Genomic DNA, 18123 nt, shown 5'->3' with positions numbered 1-18123 from the left:
ACCAGCTGTGCGGCATCACTAACAAAGCCGGAAACTGTTTTCCGTCTTCATTATAAATAGACCAACACAGTTTGTTTTAGATTTTACAAACTATGTGTCTGCTTTGACTGCTTCTTCTGCATGGGCTTTGGATACCCGTGGAGAAAAATAACTTTTTTTTTTTACCCCTGTGATACAGTGCATGGCTGCATCATTTTAAGGAGCCTGGCATCATGAAATGCAAAGTCATTTTACTGCATCCCCCCCGACCACAATCTTTTTCTGTTTTGTTTCATGCCGTGAAGTGCATCTCTAGCTCCGACCTCAACCCCTAAGGCCACAAAAAAGCTTAAAATGCTTAGACATGGCATGCAAAATATGCCTGTAGTGTCGTGCCGCTTGTATGAAATCTCATGATTGTTTTAAAGGGGAACACGCTGATGTGGAGCAGATTAGGTTCCATGGCCGGGAAGAGAATAATCTAATTTTCCTAACCCGCTTACTGACATTGTGGCACGGTAGATCCCTAATATGCAGAATCCCCTCTTGTTCTGGTTTTTGCAATCAGGGGTTCGAGCTTAATGGAGCCACTGCGATTTATGTTGAAGGAAAGCTTTGATCCTGTTTGGGGTTTTTTTTTTTAAATGACAAAAGTAGGAAATTAGGTTGAAAACTATGAATATCAATATGAAGACACGTTCTTGACGGCGATGACGATGTTCTCGGTTGTGTTGATGATAGATGCAGGAGTGATGAGTGTGTGTTTGTGACTGTGCAGCCAGTTTTGATAGCCTAACTGTGTTGCGTGTTTCCTTTCATCAGCTTCGAGGCCGTAGCATCTCGCAGAGCATGATTAGCGTAAGCGTGGAATCCGCACCGCTGGGGGCTGCAGGGCGAGCTTGAAGCCTGAAGCGCATTCATCAACGTCCCTGGCAGGGTGCACCTTTCTCAGCCTCACACCACTCAGCTTGCAGTCCTCTCTCTGGCCCCGTTTTCTTCTTTTTCTTTCATTTTCCCCCCGTTTTTTTTTCTTTTTTCAGTGGCCTTTGTTGTTTTTTTAAGAGATAGGGTGGTTTTTGAAGATTTTTTCTCCTCCTTTATCAAAGCTTTTACAGTACTGGAACATTTTTGGAGGTGCATGTTGTGAGTAATGCTGAATTGCATCTGTAGCTGTTAATGAGCTTACAGAGACATACATCATAGTGGAGGTTTGCTTTTTGGGGGTTTTCTTTTTAGATTGTTACATCCTTTCCTGTTTTTTACCAAACAATTTGACTTGATGACACTGATGTCTCTGCCTTTAGCTCCCTTCAGTCTCCTTCCAGCAGGTAAACAGTGACTAAAGCAGGTCCTCGCAGATTCATCCCTCAGGTCTGAATATGTAATCACTCTTAGATCTCAGACATGAAAGACTTGCGTACATCTTCCTAAAAAAAATGCCCTCTGAGGTGCCAAGTTGTGTTTTAAATGGTGAGATGTTGAGAAGAGAGGCAAAGTCTGTGAGGAAATAATGGCTCATGATTAGGTAGGCCTTGAAAGAAACTGCTGACTTTGTGTAAGCCATTTAACACACTTCTGGATTAACATTTCTGTCATCATGGTGATAAGTTTACATTTGCACAGAAACTGAATGACACAAAGCCTTCATTGCCTTGGAAAAAGGCCCTCATCTATATAGTCATGAAAAGATCACTCACAGTTATCACTTGACTTTCATTCAGTGAGTTGTACAGCCCTCTTTTGTTCACCTTCATTCGGTTTAATACTAGCTAAAAGAACTGATAGGCTATTTTTAAGAAGATAATCTTTTATAGATTATGTTATATGGTGTACACACTCTAAGTCATCCTTGTCAAGGTGAAATTTTAGGAAACATTCTTTAGGAAACATTCTTACAGGTTCTTACTGGCCTGTCGGGTGAAATCTCAGGCCAACAACCAGCAACCATATGTTTAAGGCCCGCATCAGAGGCTGGATGAACTGTATTAGCGGTCATCCTGAGTCTGTAAATTTAATTCTACAGCTTTGCTGACATCTAGTGGCCAAAATTGAAATCACACTATTTTAAAAAAATGCACACACAACCACCGTATCAGGTTAAACCACTCCGCTTAAAAACATAGTTCGGGGGGGGGGAGTGCATTTTGTAATTACAGGTATCCCGTCATGGATGGGTCCGTTTTGCCCGGATATAATTATAATATACTTATAATATATGGTTGATATGTGGATTAAATACATTATTTAATCTCAAGACGTTTGTTGAGAAAGTCGATGAAACTCAGTAGCGTATTAATTTTTTCAGTGATGCGGCCTATAAGTACATTGTGCACATTTCATTTTCCTCTTTGACCGGGACACCTGCTGTAAGGGAAAGTTAGGACGGTTTATAATAAGAAAAGAAAAAAATAAAGTGAGTATTCTTAGTTAATATCATACAACATGTGTTGAAAACGACAGTAAATATTGAGAGTGACTCTTAAAGTTGATATTGAAATCGATTAATGATAGCCTTACCGTTAATGGGCAGATGTTAATTAGCTAACGCATTGGTCTCTATTTATTTGACAAAAAACGCTACAATTTACAGTCAAAATCTTGGATAACGCATGCAATTAATGTGCAAACAAGAATGTCACATTTTATTCTGTAAAACAATCGTACACAAAAATCGGATTTCTCGTTAGCATGTGGTCATTAGCTAGCATCAGGTGTAACGATTCTACTTGATCACAAAATGGCGGCGGGGTAAAAGTAGAGGGCCTTGATGTTTTTGCAACGGTAAATTTTGGTTGGCAAAAATTAATTGCATTTTTTTAATCGCTGAAAATTTAGAGTATCGCTTTTCATCAGCCGAAAAAATTGAGAGGGGGCGAAAATGACTGGCAGAGCACGAGCGAGATCCAGAGGAAGAGCGCGTGGGCAGGAGACTGCAGCACCTGGAGCGGTAAGGACACCTTTGAATTTACTGTTAAATAATCCTTTAAAAAAAATCATATTCCCGTTACACGCTGGTTAACTACTTTGATTCAGCAGGGGTCAGTGGTGCATACAGCTTAGGCCGCATGGCCGATAGAAAGACAACAGGCTGATATTTACTGTGCCAAGCCTTATATTACCCAATGGTCTGTATCTGTAATGCCAACAAGTTATTATGGGGTTTTTTGTTATTTCTTTTGTACCCCTCACCCGGAAAAGGCTTATAGGATGTCCTCACACCGCTGGGCATGCGCACTGGACAAGTTTGTGAATTCAAAACTGGATAAGGAAATCATCTAGGCTTTTCAAATTGGTACCATATGAGTTAAAAGGTTGAGGGATGGCAGTGCCGACTGCCAGTATTTTTCCCTCTATACTGAAATTTGCCTCAAACATGCACCAGCAGGGTTGCTCCATTTGTTTTTGTGCTTGTATTATCAAGATCTACCTCACTATATAAAATACCTTGAAATAATTAGCTGTTAACCCATTCTGTATAAATAAAATGGAAGTGACTCATGAAACTAAGAAAAATGATGTGTCAGGACTGCATTTCTGCATTTTTTATTTTTTTTTGTCACAGTGGGAATTCTCTCCATTATCCACAGGACTCACTGTTGTCATTGCCCATACTCTTTGAAAAAGACATGTACTGCATAAAACATGCTCAGCATTTCATTTACAGAACGTAATTGTTCTTCTCACCTGTTAAAAGTGAAACGGCACACAGTGGCAGTCATTTCTAAAGTTGGACTTTAAATCTGAATTTTTCCAGATTAAAATGATTTTACATAATTTTGTCTCACCCTGTTGCATAAAATGCAGAAACAAGCCGAGGTGTGAAAAACGTTTTCCAAGCGTAATTCTTTATTTACTACAGAAAATACTGAGAACTTGCAGCATTAATGTGCTGTGGAAAATGTAAAGGGAAAACATTCTCTCTGGTATATTTATCTCATTCTTGGATGCGCACATTAAAAGTAATTGTCAAAAATGTGTCTGCAGAGTTAAGTTCCTTCTCGTGAAAAGAATGACCATGCTTAAAGCGACGTCACTTCTCCAACCTTCCTTTTGTTTTGTTTTTTTGTTTTTTTTCTTCAAGAGTCAGGCCCAAGAGCCGGCACCAGCAGCTGCCCCTCCCCCAGAGGCGGGGGACCTGGGTGGTAGAGGGAGGCAGAAAGGTGCTCCAGGACCCTTCAGTGCAGAAGGTGCAGTCAAACAAAAAGTCGAGCTACATTTCTTCTGTTAAATATCTTTGTTTGTCCTTTCTTTACTCCATTTATAAGTAAAGTTAAAAATGTAAACTGATGAGGACTGCACTGCAGAGGAAACCATCTCTTCTAATTGTGCAAAGAAATAAGGCAGTCCGATTCGATAACACTTTCTGTGCATTGCTAGAAATGTAAAATGCAGATTATATATTTGTAGACCGACACTATTGCCTTGTTGTTTTTTACATTCATATTAGTGCATGTGGACTGTTAACAGTCTTCATTTGTTTTCATTAGCTCTTCTACAGATTTCAGCTGGATTTCAGCAGGTGAAGCTTGGAGAAAGAGGTGGACGCCGCCGGGATTTTCATGATGCAGGCGTTAACACGAGGCAGGCAATGGAGCATGTGAAGGAATCCAAATGCGGTCAGTAGTTTTAAATCGAAACGATGCCAAATGTAACTTTCTGTAATCTGTGAGGTTTGAAAATTACTACTAAAATTCTGTGTGTGTTCACTTCCTCAGGAGTAACTGGTAATCCCATTCAGCTGACCGCAAACTTCTTTCGCATCCTGTCCCGCCCTCAGTGGGTTCTGTATCAGTACCATGTGGACTTCAAACCACAAATGGAGTCGCGACGCCTGAGATCTGCGCTCCTCTTCCAGCACGAGGAAACACTTGGCTCAGCACGGAGCTTCGATGGAGCTCTGCTTTTTCTGCCGAACAGATTGCACAGCAAGGTACTGTGATGCTCCAAACATCGCGCGTTATGAAGAAAGTGTTTGTGCACGCAGATGGAATTGCCTGTTCGTTATCATTGTAAAAAGAGTTGGTTTCCATAAATCAGTCAGCCTGAATGATCAGGTTAGTGTTAATCTCTTGAGAGATTGGAGTTATTGATTGCAAAACACTGAATTCCTGTAATTCTTTCAAAGTAGTAGTTGTTATATTATAAATGGCACAGGAGTTGACAAAGGCGTTGCTTGGTGGCTTGGAAAGTTGTGGTCTTTTGACAAGCCTGGATTTTCCTCTTATCCAGTGTCTAACCCTCGTGTTTAGGAGACTGTGGTCTATAGCGAGACCAGAAATGGAGAGAAGGTTCAGATAACAATCACCCTGACGAATGAACTGCCACCCTCTTCACCAGTGTGCATTCAGTTTTACAATATCATATTCCGAAGGTAAGCTTTCCACCTTTCAATTCAATTCAATTCAATTTTATTTATATAGCGCCAAATCACAACAAAAGTCGCCTCAAGGCGCTTCATAGCTTTCAGAGCTTTCAGAGCTTCTTTTTAAAAAGTGATGCGCAGCAATATTTTTCGAATGCGTCTGCCAATTTAATGAAGTGATTTGCAACTGATTCGTAGTTTATGATTGTTGATCGGTAAAGTAAATAGTTGCATTTAATTGCAAACATTTTGACGTTGGTACAACTCACCAAAGTATTTTTGATGACTGGAAGCTTTAATGTCTACAGGATTTTGAGAATTCTCAACATGCAGCAGATTGGACGCAACTACTACAGCCCCAGTGATCCCCTTAACATCCCACAGCACAAGTATAGTTCTTTTGTTTTTTCTTATATTAAAATTTAAGGCCTAACATTAACTGCAAAAGTTTTTATATGTATCAACATGAATGAACTTATTTTTCTCAGTACACAGTAACATCGACCGTCTGCAGGCAAAGTCCTCACAGTTTTTGCCCACTCATACATGATTGTGCCTGGCATAGTTGCCAGATGAAAAGGGTTTGGGGGGTATTTGCTTATCAACAGGTATTTAAAAAAAACATTACGAGCTAAAACAATTTCCTCTAAAACCTGATGGTGTCGGTTAGATCTGAAACTTTTAAACTCCTCATAAATGTCAAAGTAAAAGCAATGTATTCTTAACGGTTTTAGAAATTACGTAATTTAAAAAAATAATTATTATTTGTATTTATTTAAAAATTTTATGCTAGGTTGACCATCTGGCCAGGGTACACCACCAACATCTTGCAGTACGAGTCCTGTATCATGATGTGCACTGACGTGAGCCACAAGGTGCTGCGCAGTGAGACAGTCCTCGACTTTATGGTCAACTTGAGGCAGCAATGTGGAAGTCAACGCTTTACTGAGATCTGTGAGAAGGAGCTTGTCGGGCTCATAATCCTCACGAAGTAAGATTTGCATTTAGCATCTTGTTTTTGTACTTGTGATGTGTATCACTCTAATGCAGGGGTGTCGAACTCCAGGCCTCAAGGGCCGGTGTCCTGGAGGTTTTAGATATCACCTTGGGTCAACACACCTGAATCAAATGATTAGTTCATTACCAGGCCTCTGGAGAACTTCAAGACATGTTTAGGAAGTAAGTTAGCCATTTAAATTGGCTGTGTTGGATCAAGAACACATCTAAAACCTGCAGGACACCGGCCCTTGAGGCCTAGAGTTCGACACCTGTGCGATGATGCATTAGTTTCACAGTGCTTATGTGTAATCATATGTGACTTACTACTTGTGTTTATTTCTAATGTTTAGGTACAACAACAAAACCTACCGGATTGATGGTATTGCTTGGGATCACACTCCCAGCAACACATTCAAGAGGGGAGATGCTGACACTTCCTTTAAGAACTACTACAAGAGTGTGGGTATTGTGCACTCAACATTAAAAAAAAAAAAAAAAGCCCTCAAGTTCTCATTACATGGACAATTACTGGCAAAGGCAAATATAAGAAATGGAACTAAAATTATCTAACTATTTAAAGGGCTAAAATTCAGATGCAAAATTTAAGAAAGAATTTGCATTTAGTGTCACTGGTGCAAAGTTTTTAAAGTGCTGCAAGTAGTAACTTTATGGTAAATTGCCTCAGTTTCAGTCCACACTCAAATATTTATACTTCCTGTTCTTAGCAATATGGCCTGGACATCACTGATGAAAACCAGGTGCTGCTGATCAGCTATGTGAAGAGGATGGGTCCTGCTGGAGCGCCACCTCCTGGTCCAGCCATGCTTATCCCAGAGCTGTGCTACCTAACAGGTTTAACCTTATTCTGTGCCATTTGGCCCTTTTCGGATAAATGTGCCTCTTTGTTCATCTGCAGGCATCTGTAAATATACGCTTCACGTCTAAGGACCTCAGTCCGTCTGCATTAAAGTTACAATGCTAATCTTACAAACATGTATGTACCACTTTCAACAAGGTACAAGTCAGAAATGTTTGCAGTTAGATTCACTAATAGTAATCCACAAGAAGGTATTTAGTTTGTTTATTCTGATACCTGAAACATTGGCCTCAGATGTGTTTTACAAGGAAGTTGTTTTATTATAACTAACTTTTTATAGGAATTGGATATTTTACATTTTGATTGGTTGTGTTTAACAGGCTTGACTGATAAGATGCGAGCTGATTTCAGCATCATGAAGGACTTGAGTACCCACACCAGACTGACCCCAGAGCAGAGGGAGGGACGCCTCAACAGATTTATCACTAATATACAGAGGTAGGTGACAGTCACTAGTAGAATCAGAATAGAAATAAACGGATTGTTTTGAGTTATTGCCTAGGTGGTCTTTAATAGCTAGGCAATAATATATAAAACAATGATTTAGTGTTAATACTGGACTTGTCACATCTATACTGTGCTTAAGAGAAGTGATTTTTGAGGCATATATTTTCAATTGATCATGACAATTAAAGCTCTGATTTTTTTTTTTTTTTTTCCTAGAAGTTGTCTTCATCTCAGACACACTTTGGGTGTTCTGATAATATACTCAAAAGTTGACTGCAAATTTCTTCGTCATTATGTTCTGTCTGTAAGATTCCTGGCTTTGATTTACAGCTTAAATTATTTCACAGGAACGCTGACGCGCAAGCCGAGTTGGATAAGTGGGGACTCAGCTTTGATAAGCAACTTCTAAATCTGGCTGGCAGAGTCCTCCCTGTGGAGAGGATTTACCAGGGGTCAAGATCGGTATAATTTCTTCTTCTCAGTTAATTAAACAGATACATTTAAGGGCTCATTTAATATGTTTAATATAATTATCACATAGTATGACTACAACCCCTGGGCCGCTGACTGGGCCAAAGAGATGCGTGGATTAGCTGTGATGAGCGCTCCTCCCTTGAACAACTGGCTCCTCTTTCACACCCGTCGTAACGGCAATGAAGCCAGTTCTCTTCTACAGACTCTCAGCAGAGTCTCAGGCCCACTGGGAATCGCCATGGGAAAACCTGTCATGTGAGTTTAGCATTTTTAAGTATTTCTGCAACACATTTTTTTTTTTTTTTTTTTATCACAATGGACTGTCACGTATGTAAAGTGAAATTTTTGACTGTAACACTTGTAGGTTTTTTTTTTTTCTTTTTTAATTCACAAACGTTATCGTGCATCCTTGTTTTTCTGTAGGATACAGTATGAAGATCATCAGGAATCTCTCCTCGCAGCCCTGCGGCACAGTGTTGGACCCCAGATAGAGATGGTTGGTGATGTGTGAAGTGCACACACTTGTACATTTACATTTCAGTTTTCAGGTCTAAAATGTTTTTTATGAACCACATTTGCATTTAAATGCTCGAATTGTAGCCATTTTTTATAACTGACAGAAACTGCAGGTCAGTGTATTGTAGTTATGTCACATTGCATTTTTGCCATCAGGGATCTTAATTTTGACGTTTCCCAAAGCGGTACCAGACCTCAAGGTGTTTCTGTTTGTTAGGTGGTGGTAGTCCTCCCCAACAACAGGAAGGATAAGTATGACAGCGTTAAGAAGTTCCTTTGTGTGGACTGCCCCACTCCCAGCCAGTGTGTGGTGGCCCGTACCCTCAGCCGACCTCAGGCACTCATGACTATAGCTACAAAGATTGTGCTGCAGATGGCTTGCAAGATGGGAGGGGAACTCTGGAGTGTGGAAATCCCTGTAAGTCCCACACAAACTAAATACTTCAGATGTCAGAGATTAAAGTTTAAGGTGTTTTGGAAAGCAAAGAGTAGTAACTTTTGAATTGATTAAACTTTCTGGTGCTTTAGATGAGAATGTATTTTTTTTTTTTTCCCTTTCATCCAAAACTGGTTTGATTGGGTTCACAATGCCTCTGACTGTCCTTGGGATGACTTCTTAAAAATAGATCCCCAGTTTGATCTCTGGAGGTGCAGAAATCATCTATGGTTCTGTAGCTGTCCAACATTAAGAAAAAGAAAGAAAATCTGCTAAGTCATACATCCGGAGCTACCTGCTGTGGCAACCCCTTGTGATATTGTCATGTTTGTGCAGCTCAAACAGCTGATGATCGTGGGCATCGACTGCTACCATGACACCGCTGCTGGGAAAAGGTCTATTGGTGCTCTAGTGGCCAGTCTCAACCAAAGCATGAGCAGGTTGGTTTCTGTAACTGAGTTGGGAATTCACACTGGGAGCAGTGCAATGCTCTCGGTTATGTTCAACATGTGCAAACAAGGCCTCACTTGGCGTTTTGTGTGTGTGTGTGTGTGTGTGTGTGTGTGTGTGTGTGTGTGTGGTTTCCCAGCCTTTAAATGCAATAGTACAGTTAATGATTCAAATGTTTTTCAAGGTGGTTCTCAAAGTGTGTGCTGCAGCACAAAGGTCAGGAGATCATGGATGAGCTGAAGAAGACTTTGAGTGGCAAGTTTCTTTTGTCATTTCAAAAACTTTTACTTTTAAATACACAGAGGATCTCAGAAACTGTCTTAACACTTTGTTTTCCAGCTGCCCTGAAAGAGTATTTGAGGTTCAATGGCTGTCTGCCTTCACGCATCATCGTTTACCGAGACGGAGTGGGGGATGGGCAGTTGCACAGTGTGGTGAACTATGAGGTTCAGCAGATCATGGACTCCATCAAGTCAATGGGGCAAGACTACAAGTGAGTTTTTACATCTCCAACGGTTATGGTGTTTTTTAAATCTCTAAAAACGGTTGCCCTCAGAGGCAGTTAAATTTGCATTTGATAACACAAATGGTCATACATGATTCCTTCCTTTGATTTGAGAATTGTAAGGACAGTAAAGTAAAATGACTGGTTGGAACATGGACATTTTTGTAGTGCTGTTAGTATTTATTCCTGAGCATCAAAAGAACAAAGTTGAGATTATTTAGTAGAAGTGTCAGGTTTTCCCAGAGCCTCTGTCCTTTTGTTGTAGCCCAAAGCTGAGTGTGGTGGTGGTGAAGAAGCGCATAAGCAGCAGGTTTTTCGCCCACATAAATGGCAAGGTGTCCAATCCTCCTCCTGGCACCATCGTTGACGCAGAGGTCACCCGGCCAGAGTGGTACGTCTTGTTTTGAGGGGGGGCGGGGTTTTTTTTTTTTTTTTTTTTTTTTTTTTTTTTTTTTTTTTTTTAAGCTGTTAACGGTCTTTTGATATTTACATAGGAGCAGTTGTATTGTGACAGTACTGTGGCACGTTTGTTTTCTAGGTATGACTTCTATATTGTGAGCCAAGCTGTTCGCAGTGGGAGTGTCTCACCAACCCACTACAATGTCGTGTATGACACCAGTGGACTCAAGCCAGATCACATGCAGCGGCTCACCTACAAGCTCTGCCACATGTACTACAACTGGCAGGTAGGCTGGCATCAGAGTGACCTTTTTGAGTAGAAATCTTTCTACACTGAAAATGTTGTCTTCATCTAAACTGGTCATAATCAGGTGTCTTTCTCCTCAGTGTTTTTAAGGAGTTTTCATTAAATGATGACATTTTTGAATGATTGACTCTAATTTAGAAATTTACAAAGCAATACAATTTAATTTTAATGGAGGGAGAATATCAGTCAAAAATCAATGAGTGATATAATTATTTGATCCCCTACAACCCAGCCAGAATTCTGACTCAAATTGGCAAATTACAATCAAGGAGTTCAAGAGTGTCTAATTATAAAGCACACCTGTCTACAGAATCAATTTCTTCAATTAATTATATTTTTCAGTAATTGAAAAAGAGCTGTCAAAGGACAAACGGGGAATGGGATGTAAGAAGGTGACAATTACTGGTGCAATTATCTGGAAATATAAAATGACCATCAGTTGCCCTCGGTTTGGAGCTCCACATACGATCTTTGCTCATGGGGTGCACAAGAAAGGTGGTCATCAGCACAAAACTACATGCCAGGAGCTTGTTAGAGATCTGAAGGCAGCTGGGACTACGGACACCAGAAAGGCACATGGCACACCCATCTTAAGTTCGCCAGTGAACAACTAAATGATTTAGAGAACGCTTTGAAAGTGCTGCGGTCAGATGAAACCAAAATTGAGCTCTTTGGCATCAGCTCAACCCGCTGTGTTTGTAGTAGGGCTGCCACAAACGATTATTTTGATAGTCGACTAGTCACCGATTATTTATGCGATTAGTCGACTAATCAGATCATCATCCACTGGACGTAAAACTACAGCTTATTGCACCAGCAGCATCTGCTCTTATATAACTATCATTAGCTTACAGCTTTAAGTGTTTAAGGTCTGTGCTAACTAAAAATAAAGACAAGATGATAGTTTATTCAATTTTAATGAAATTTGCAGATTGTTTCGGTAAAGTTTAATAAACTCCTTGCTATCTAAAATATAACAGGACACCGGAGTATATTCTCCAGCATCTCACACTTCTGATAATCAGCTGTCTGCTTGACGTTTATTCAGCTGTGTAAAAACTATAAATTTAATCTCAGCCAAACCGATTTACTCAGGAACAAATAAAATACAAAAAAAAAAAAAAGCCAAACAACAACATTTTTAATTTATCTAAGTGACTCATATATATTTAACCTGAGTCGCGAAAGACGGCGGTGGGTTTGAAAACAATTTGCCGGGAGTCCGGTGTTCTCACGGCGCTAGTGACCTAGCCCCCGGCTAGCTATCGAGCTAGTGGGTAACAGACATCTCCGAAAACGTCGGAGCGCTTTTGAAAATATGTGGTGTCCTGATAAACTGAGCCGATATTTGAGGTTTACACAGCTACATTCTCGCCTGAAAATATGTTAAACGTTTATTTTGTGACCCAGAAAGAATAATAAGAGTAATATTAAAACTAACTAGCTACCGCCATTGTTGGAAACTAAGCTGGGCCGCGCTATGAATTCTGGGACACAGCTGCTTCTTCTTCTTCGGGGTTTAACGGCAGCTGGCATCCTTGTACATGCTGTGCTGCCATCTTCTGTTTCAGTCCGTTATTACACTCTTAAATCCTGCTATTATTCCTGCGTCTTTTGCGATCTTACAAAGCTTCAAACGACACGTCGACTATTAAATCAGTCGTCGACGATTTTGATAGTCGACGTAATCGTGACTAGTCGACAAATCGTGGCAGCCCTAGTTTGTAGGACAAGAAATGCAGAGTATTACCAAAGAACATGATCTCTGCAGTCAAACATGAAGGTGGAAACTTTGTACTTTGGAGGTGTTTTTCCGATAAGAGCACAGAAGACTAAATGTGGGTCCGAATTAGGGCTGCCACAAACAATTATTTTGATAGTCGACTAGTCACCGATTATTTTTGCGATTAGTCGACTAATCAGATCATGCATCCATTGGACGTAAAACGTACAGCTTATTGCACCAGCAGCATCTGCTCTTATATAACTATCATTAGTTTACAGCTTTAAGTGTTTATGGTATGTGTTAACTAAAAATAAAGACAAGATGATAGTTTAAAGTTTAGTGAAATCTGCAGATTGTTTCGGTGGAGTTTAATAAACTCAGCCGTTGCTCCTTGCTATCTAAAATATAACAGGACACCGGAGTATATTCTCGCGCATCTCACACTTCTGATAATCAGTTGTCTGCTTGATGTTTATTCAGCTGTGTAAAAACTATAAATTTAATCTCAGCCAAACCGATTTACTCAGGAACAAATAAAATAAAAATAAAAAAAAGCCAAACGATAACATTTTTAAGTTATCTAACTGACTTATATATGTTTAACCTGAGTAGCGAAAGACGGCGTTGGGTTTGAAAACGATTTGCCGGGAGTCCGGTGTTCTCACCGGCTCTGGTGAGCCTTGAACCCCGGCTCGCTATCGAGCTGGTGGGTAACAGGCGTCTCCGAAAACGTCGGAGCGCTTTTGAAAATATGTGGTGTCTTGATAAACTGAGCAGATATTTGAAGTTTACACAGCTACATTCTCGCCTGAAAAGATGTTAAGCGTTTATTTTGTGACCCAGAAAGAATAATAAGAGTAATATTAAAACTAACTAGCTGCCGCCATTGTTAGAAACTGAGCAGGGCCGCGCTACGAATTCTGGGACACTGCTTCTTCTTCTTCAAGGTTTAACGGCAGCTGGCATCCTTGTACATGCAGTGCTGCCATCTTCTGCTTCAGTCCGTTATTACACCCTTAAATACTACTACTTATTCCTGCGTCTTTTGGGATCTTACAAAGCTTCAAACGACACATCAACTATTAAATTAGTCGTCGACGATTTTGATAGTCGACTAATCGTGGCAGCCCTAGTCCGAATCAGTCTTCCACCATGATGATGACCGGCCAAAGAAGTAGTACATTAAGGTCATTGAGTGGTCTAGTCAGTTTCCAGACCTCAATTGTATAGAAAACCTGTGGAGGGAGCTTAAGCTTTGAGTTCCCAAGTGGCAACTGAGAAACCTAAAGGATTTAGTTTCTGTAAAAAGGACCGGGCCAAAATCACTCCAGAGATGTGTGCAAACCTGGTGACAGACTATACGGCTGTACTGGCCAAGAGTTCCTTCACCAAGTACCCACTTGTGTTTTACTTGTGTATCAAATACTTTTTTTCACTCAGTGACATGTGAATCCATTCATAACTCTGATATGTTTTTTTTTCTGTATTTGTTAAAATAAAACTGCCATTAAAAATTAGACTTCATTTCTGTGTAAGTGAGCAAACGTATAAATTCAGCAGGGATCAAATAATTTTCCCCGACTGTGTAAATGTCACTGGCTTTGGCATTGTGTTGGTCATGCCTGATTGTTTTTCTTTGTGCTTTAGGGGATCATCAGAGTGCCTGCTCCCTGCCAGTACGCCCACAAGTTGGCTTTCCTTGTGGGTCAGAGCATCCACAAAGAGCCCAATATGAAGCTGGATGACCAGCTTTTCTACCTTTAAAGATAAAAAGGCCCAGTTTGCATAGAAAATCTTATTTACTTGTTTTTGTTGTTTGAGCTTAGTTGTTGTTGTTGTTGTTTGAGCTTAGTTGTTGTTTCGGAGGCCAAATTGAATGCAGTAGTTCGATCAGTTATACTTTAAGTGATGGGGAAAGTCTTTTTTTTTGTTGAGTATCTCTAATCTTTGGTTTTGTTATATTTGAGCCTTTTATTGTTATCATTTGCAGCACAAGATTTAACCTAGATGCTGTCACACTTTCTGTATTCATTTACTCACAAATCAATAAATCTGTTTGTAATTCCTGGCATTTCAAAGCAAGTCAGTCCAATATTACATTACAAAATATCAAATTTATTTATTTTTTTATATAAAAGATTGCACATGCACACCCACACAATAATTTGTAACCATCAATATAGGCTGATAATTCTTATCATAAAGCTAGCACACAGTTGCAGACTTTTAAACAATATGGTCTTCAAGACACCATGGGGAAAGCTTAAACTGTTTGATTATAAATTTAAATGTACAAAAAAGGCAGTCTGAAAATCAAGTATAAACATTTAAAAACAATTTTACAAATGGACAAAGTACAAAAAGAGCAACAGTCACTCAAAATGAAGAGAAGCAATGTCTGAGGAAGTGGTTCGTAAATAGGAAAAAGGTGTTCATCAGTTTACTGTAGGTGCAGATGGCGGTCTGGCCGAGAATTGTACAGAAAGCATCAGAATGTTTTGCATACATTCTTGTTTTGTTTTTTTTCTTCTTTGTTTTTGGCAGTTTCAGTTCAACTCTTGTGTATAGAAAATAGTCTGGATTTAAACGGCATGGGAGGATGAAATGGGGAAACTGAATGATGTAAGGTAGGAGGAGGTGGACTGTTCCATTTCACGCACAAGGATGGACATCTGCACAATCCCTTAGGGCAGCTTTGAAAATACATTGGCCTTCAATTCATTGTACATTCACTACTCTACATTAAGGTGTAGATATATATATAGATATATCGATATACAGTACTTGTATCCTGCACCAACATAAAGTGGGACACTGAACAGGCATCACTGACGGATTGGCTTGAAGAAAAGTATTTCAGATCAAATATATTTTGGGTTAGGAGGGGCAGCATAGAGGTAGCCTTGTGTCTCACTGTTTACTACTGTGAAGTCATCAAACCTGTAGCATTTAGTGAAGCTCAGAAGTGTTGCATGTTAGAAATCCACCGCAGTACAATGGCTGATTTGATCTGCCGATGCCATATCGCACAGTAACTATTTCTTTAATGCAACTGTAAAGTCATGTTTTAATTTGGGAGTATAGTGTCAACTTTAAAAAAAATCTCCATACATATGAATTTGGTATAGGGGGAGAATTTTCAAAAGTTTTTCTAGGATTACAAAAATGTTTATTTTTGAGAGGTTTAACAATAAATGGACGACAACACTGGAGACTTGAATAGTTCTACGTAAGCTCTGTCGCATGGAAACACAACAGTCACACAATACCCTGCATGTCACAAGTTGGGATTGACATTTGCGAACGCCTTTTATGAAGTAACATAAATGAATAGTAGGCATGAAACTGCATGCTCTACTGCAGCGGTCCCCAACCCCTGGGCCTCGGACCGGTACCGGGCCACGAGAGTTGAGGCTCAGGTGTGAAATGTATAGTTTTCAGGGTTATTTTGTTATCGTTTACTCAGTTTTCCTTGGTCTTTTCACGTGTGTTATGAATAAATTTTCGTTTTTTTGGTACCGGTACTAGTTTTATTTTGTTGTATTTATCCGCGACACCTTAAAGGCCGGTCCATGAAAATATTGTCGGGCATAAACCGGTCCATGGTGCAAAAAAGGTTGGGGACCGCTGCTCTACTGGACAAAGTACTACCCATTGTGCAATTATAAGGCAAATACATGGAGGTTGGATATACTAGGCATTGTCATTTAGGCTGATTTGACTGCAAAGACCCTGTAGTAAATACAGTATGTGCTTGTTGCTGACACGTCTCTGGGGAGGGAAATATGCCTATATCACAGCTGTTGAAGTAGGGCAGAAGAGAAGGAGTTAATTCTGCTGATTTGTCAACGTTTACTGCACAGTATGTCAGCTATGCTGACTTAAAAGTACTGCATGCTCCAGGTTCCACACTAACCCCGTTGCATCGTATGCGATCTGAAGGGGCCAGGAGGGAATGTGCTGAAGTAACGCATGCAAACCTTGTGTACAATTTACAACTGGCTGTTTTGGACTAGCTCAAAGACACTCAAATCCATCTTCACATCAAATTCAAACTGGACTCCAAGGTTCAAGTGAGCCCTCAGTATTTGAACGACATTCTGGTTTCTGTGTACAACACACTTGACTCATGATGTCTCTTAAGTGTCGCACTTGACCAAGCAGAAAATGAAAATCGCTGCAGGCTCAGTCTTTCCTTTCTACAGCAAAATCTCATCAGCCAGAGAGTTGGAGGTAAGATCACTACATCGTCCGACATTATGAGGTCTTGGGACCGTAATATGAAATGTTTTTGAAAATATGAGTGGATACTGTTCGACAAAGTACAAATATTCTAGTGTACAACAGATGTAAAAGAATAAAGCATTTGCTAAGCTCACAAATGCCACCTGTCCACTGCATTTGGATGAGTTTGTTTTTTAAAACACTACAAGGATATGGCTGACACTCTCCAAGTATGTCAAGAAATTATTTTACAGCGCCAAGTCTTTGCAATAGTTTCTTCCCTTTGGAGAGCAGTCCCTTTTTCTTTTTGGAGGAGTACATGTCCATTGGGGCCCTGATGGGACTGCCGGGCCCCACGGTGGCGGGGCCAGAGCCAGGGATGTGTGGACGCACTGTGGAAGAGGCTGCTCTTCTGGGCGGACCCGATTTTTCCAATGGAACCTAATGGGAGACCCGTAAGGGACAGTTGAGGGTGTTAAAAAGCCAACCGTCTCTAACACCCCTGTCACTACTCCCCTCCTTCTCTTAAGTCCTTTCTGTCTCAGCTGGGCCAGCATAGCTCTGAAGTCTACTGCCCTCCCTGGATGTTGACCCACCCCACCCACTCTGTCAGGTAGAAACAGTGTTTGTACATATAGCTTTTTTTTTCTTTTCTTTTTTTTTTAAATGAAGCTGCTATGAATAAACTACAGGAACATGGAATTTTAGACTTGACATTGACTAACTTCCACATCAGTTTAAGGTGACAACATTTCCCAACACTGTCAAAGGCGGGGCAGTTCCTCTCACATAAAAAGATACATTTGCATTTTGGGACAGATCTACATCACATTCACCTTCCTCCCTCTTACATATACATATTTACTGATACAACTGGGTTACAGAGAAACCACCAGCCACTCTTCCTTTTCTGTAATCATGAGCTAAAAGGCTCCTTTAAATTGCACTTTGGGAAGACACAGGACAAAAGATCACATTTGTACGAAGTTGCATTTGTATATACATGTGTCAACGCACAGTAATTTACACACGGGTAAAAATGAAGTGTGATTTTGAAAGCTAGTCTACGTGACCTTTGAGAGAAAATTGTTTGTCCAATTACAAGTCAAAGCACAAAATAAAATGCACCACTGCTCAGAGTCAGGCTTCCGCCTTGGCATTTTAGCTAAATGCTAATGCAGCTGTTTTGCACGGCACCTTCAGTGCCATTTGCAGTGGTCGCTGTGCAGCAAAAGTTGCATAGTCTCACTTGAATTAAGAACCAGTTCTTGGTCGTCAACTAGCTAATCTTGGTTCACAGGATTAGGACTGATTTGAAAACCAGATCACAAACAAGAAAAGGCAAAATAATAATAATAATAATAACAAAACCCATCCTAAATTTGGCTACAGGAAGAAGAAAAAACGTGACAATTTGAAGTG

At 40.1% G+C, this 18123-nt stretch overlaps 1 protein-coding gene across 1 annotated transcript; it reads left to right on the top strand.

The window, feature by feature from the left end:
• The first annotated feature begins 2233 nt into the window (after positions 1 to 2233).
• piwil1 (piwi-like RNA-mediated gene silencing 1) lies at positions 2234 to 14548 on the top strand. The gene is made up of 21 exons (XM_024804347.2): positions 2234 to 2392; positions 2815 to 2926; positions 4061 to 4166; positions 4467 to 4595; positions 4695 to 4909; positions 5229 to 5350; positions 5650 to 5730; positions 6135 to 6332; positions 6691 to 6799; positions 7066 to 7192; positions 7538 to 7655; positions 8012 to 8126; positions 8206 to 8393; positions 8562 to 8634; positions 8872 to 9072; positions 9427 to 9530; positions 9725 to 9795; positions 9880 to 10033; positions 10311 to 10436; positions 10584 to 10731; positions 14125 to 14548. The coding sequence occupies exons 2-21, from the start codon at positions 2858 to 2860 to the stop codon at positions 14239 to 14241; spliced, it is 2571 nt and encodes an 856-aa protein (XP_024660115.2). The 5' UTR covers positions 2234 to 2392; positions 2815 to 2857; the 3' UTR covers positions 14242 to 14548.
• Positions 14549 to 18123: the final 3575 nt, after the last annotated feature.

This window comes from Maylandia zebra, linkage group LG12 (genome assembly GCF_041146795.1).
Source record: "Maylandia zebra isolate NMK-2024a linkage group LG12, Mzebra_GT3a, whole genome shotgun sequence".
In the NCBI taxonomy this organism is placed as follows: domain Eukaryota; kingdom Metazoa; phylum Chordata; class Actinopteri; order Cichliformes; family Cichlidae; genus Maylandia; species Maylandia zebra.
This window is presented reverse-complemented; position numbering and strand designations above follow the sequence as displayed.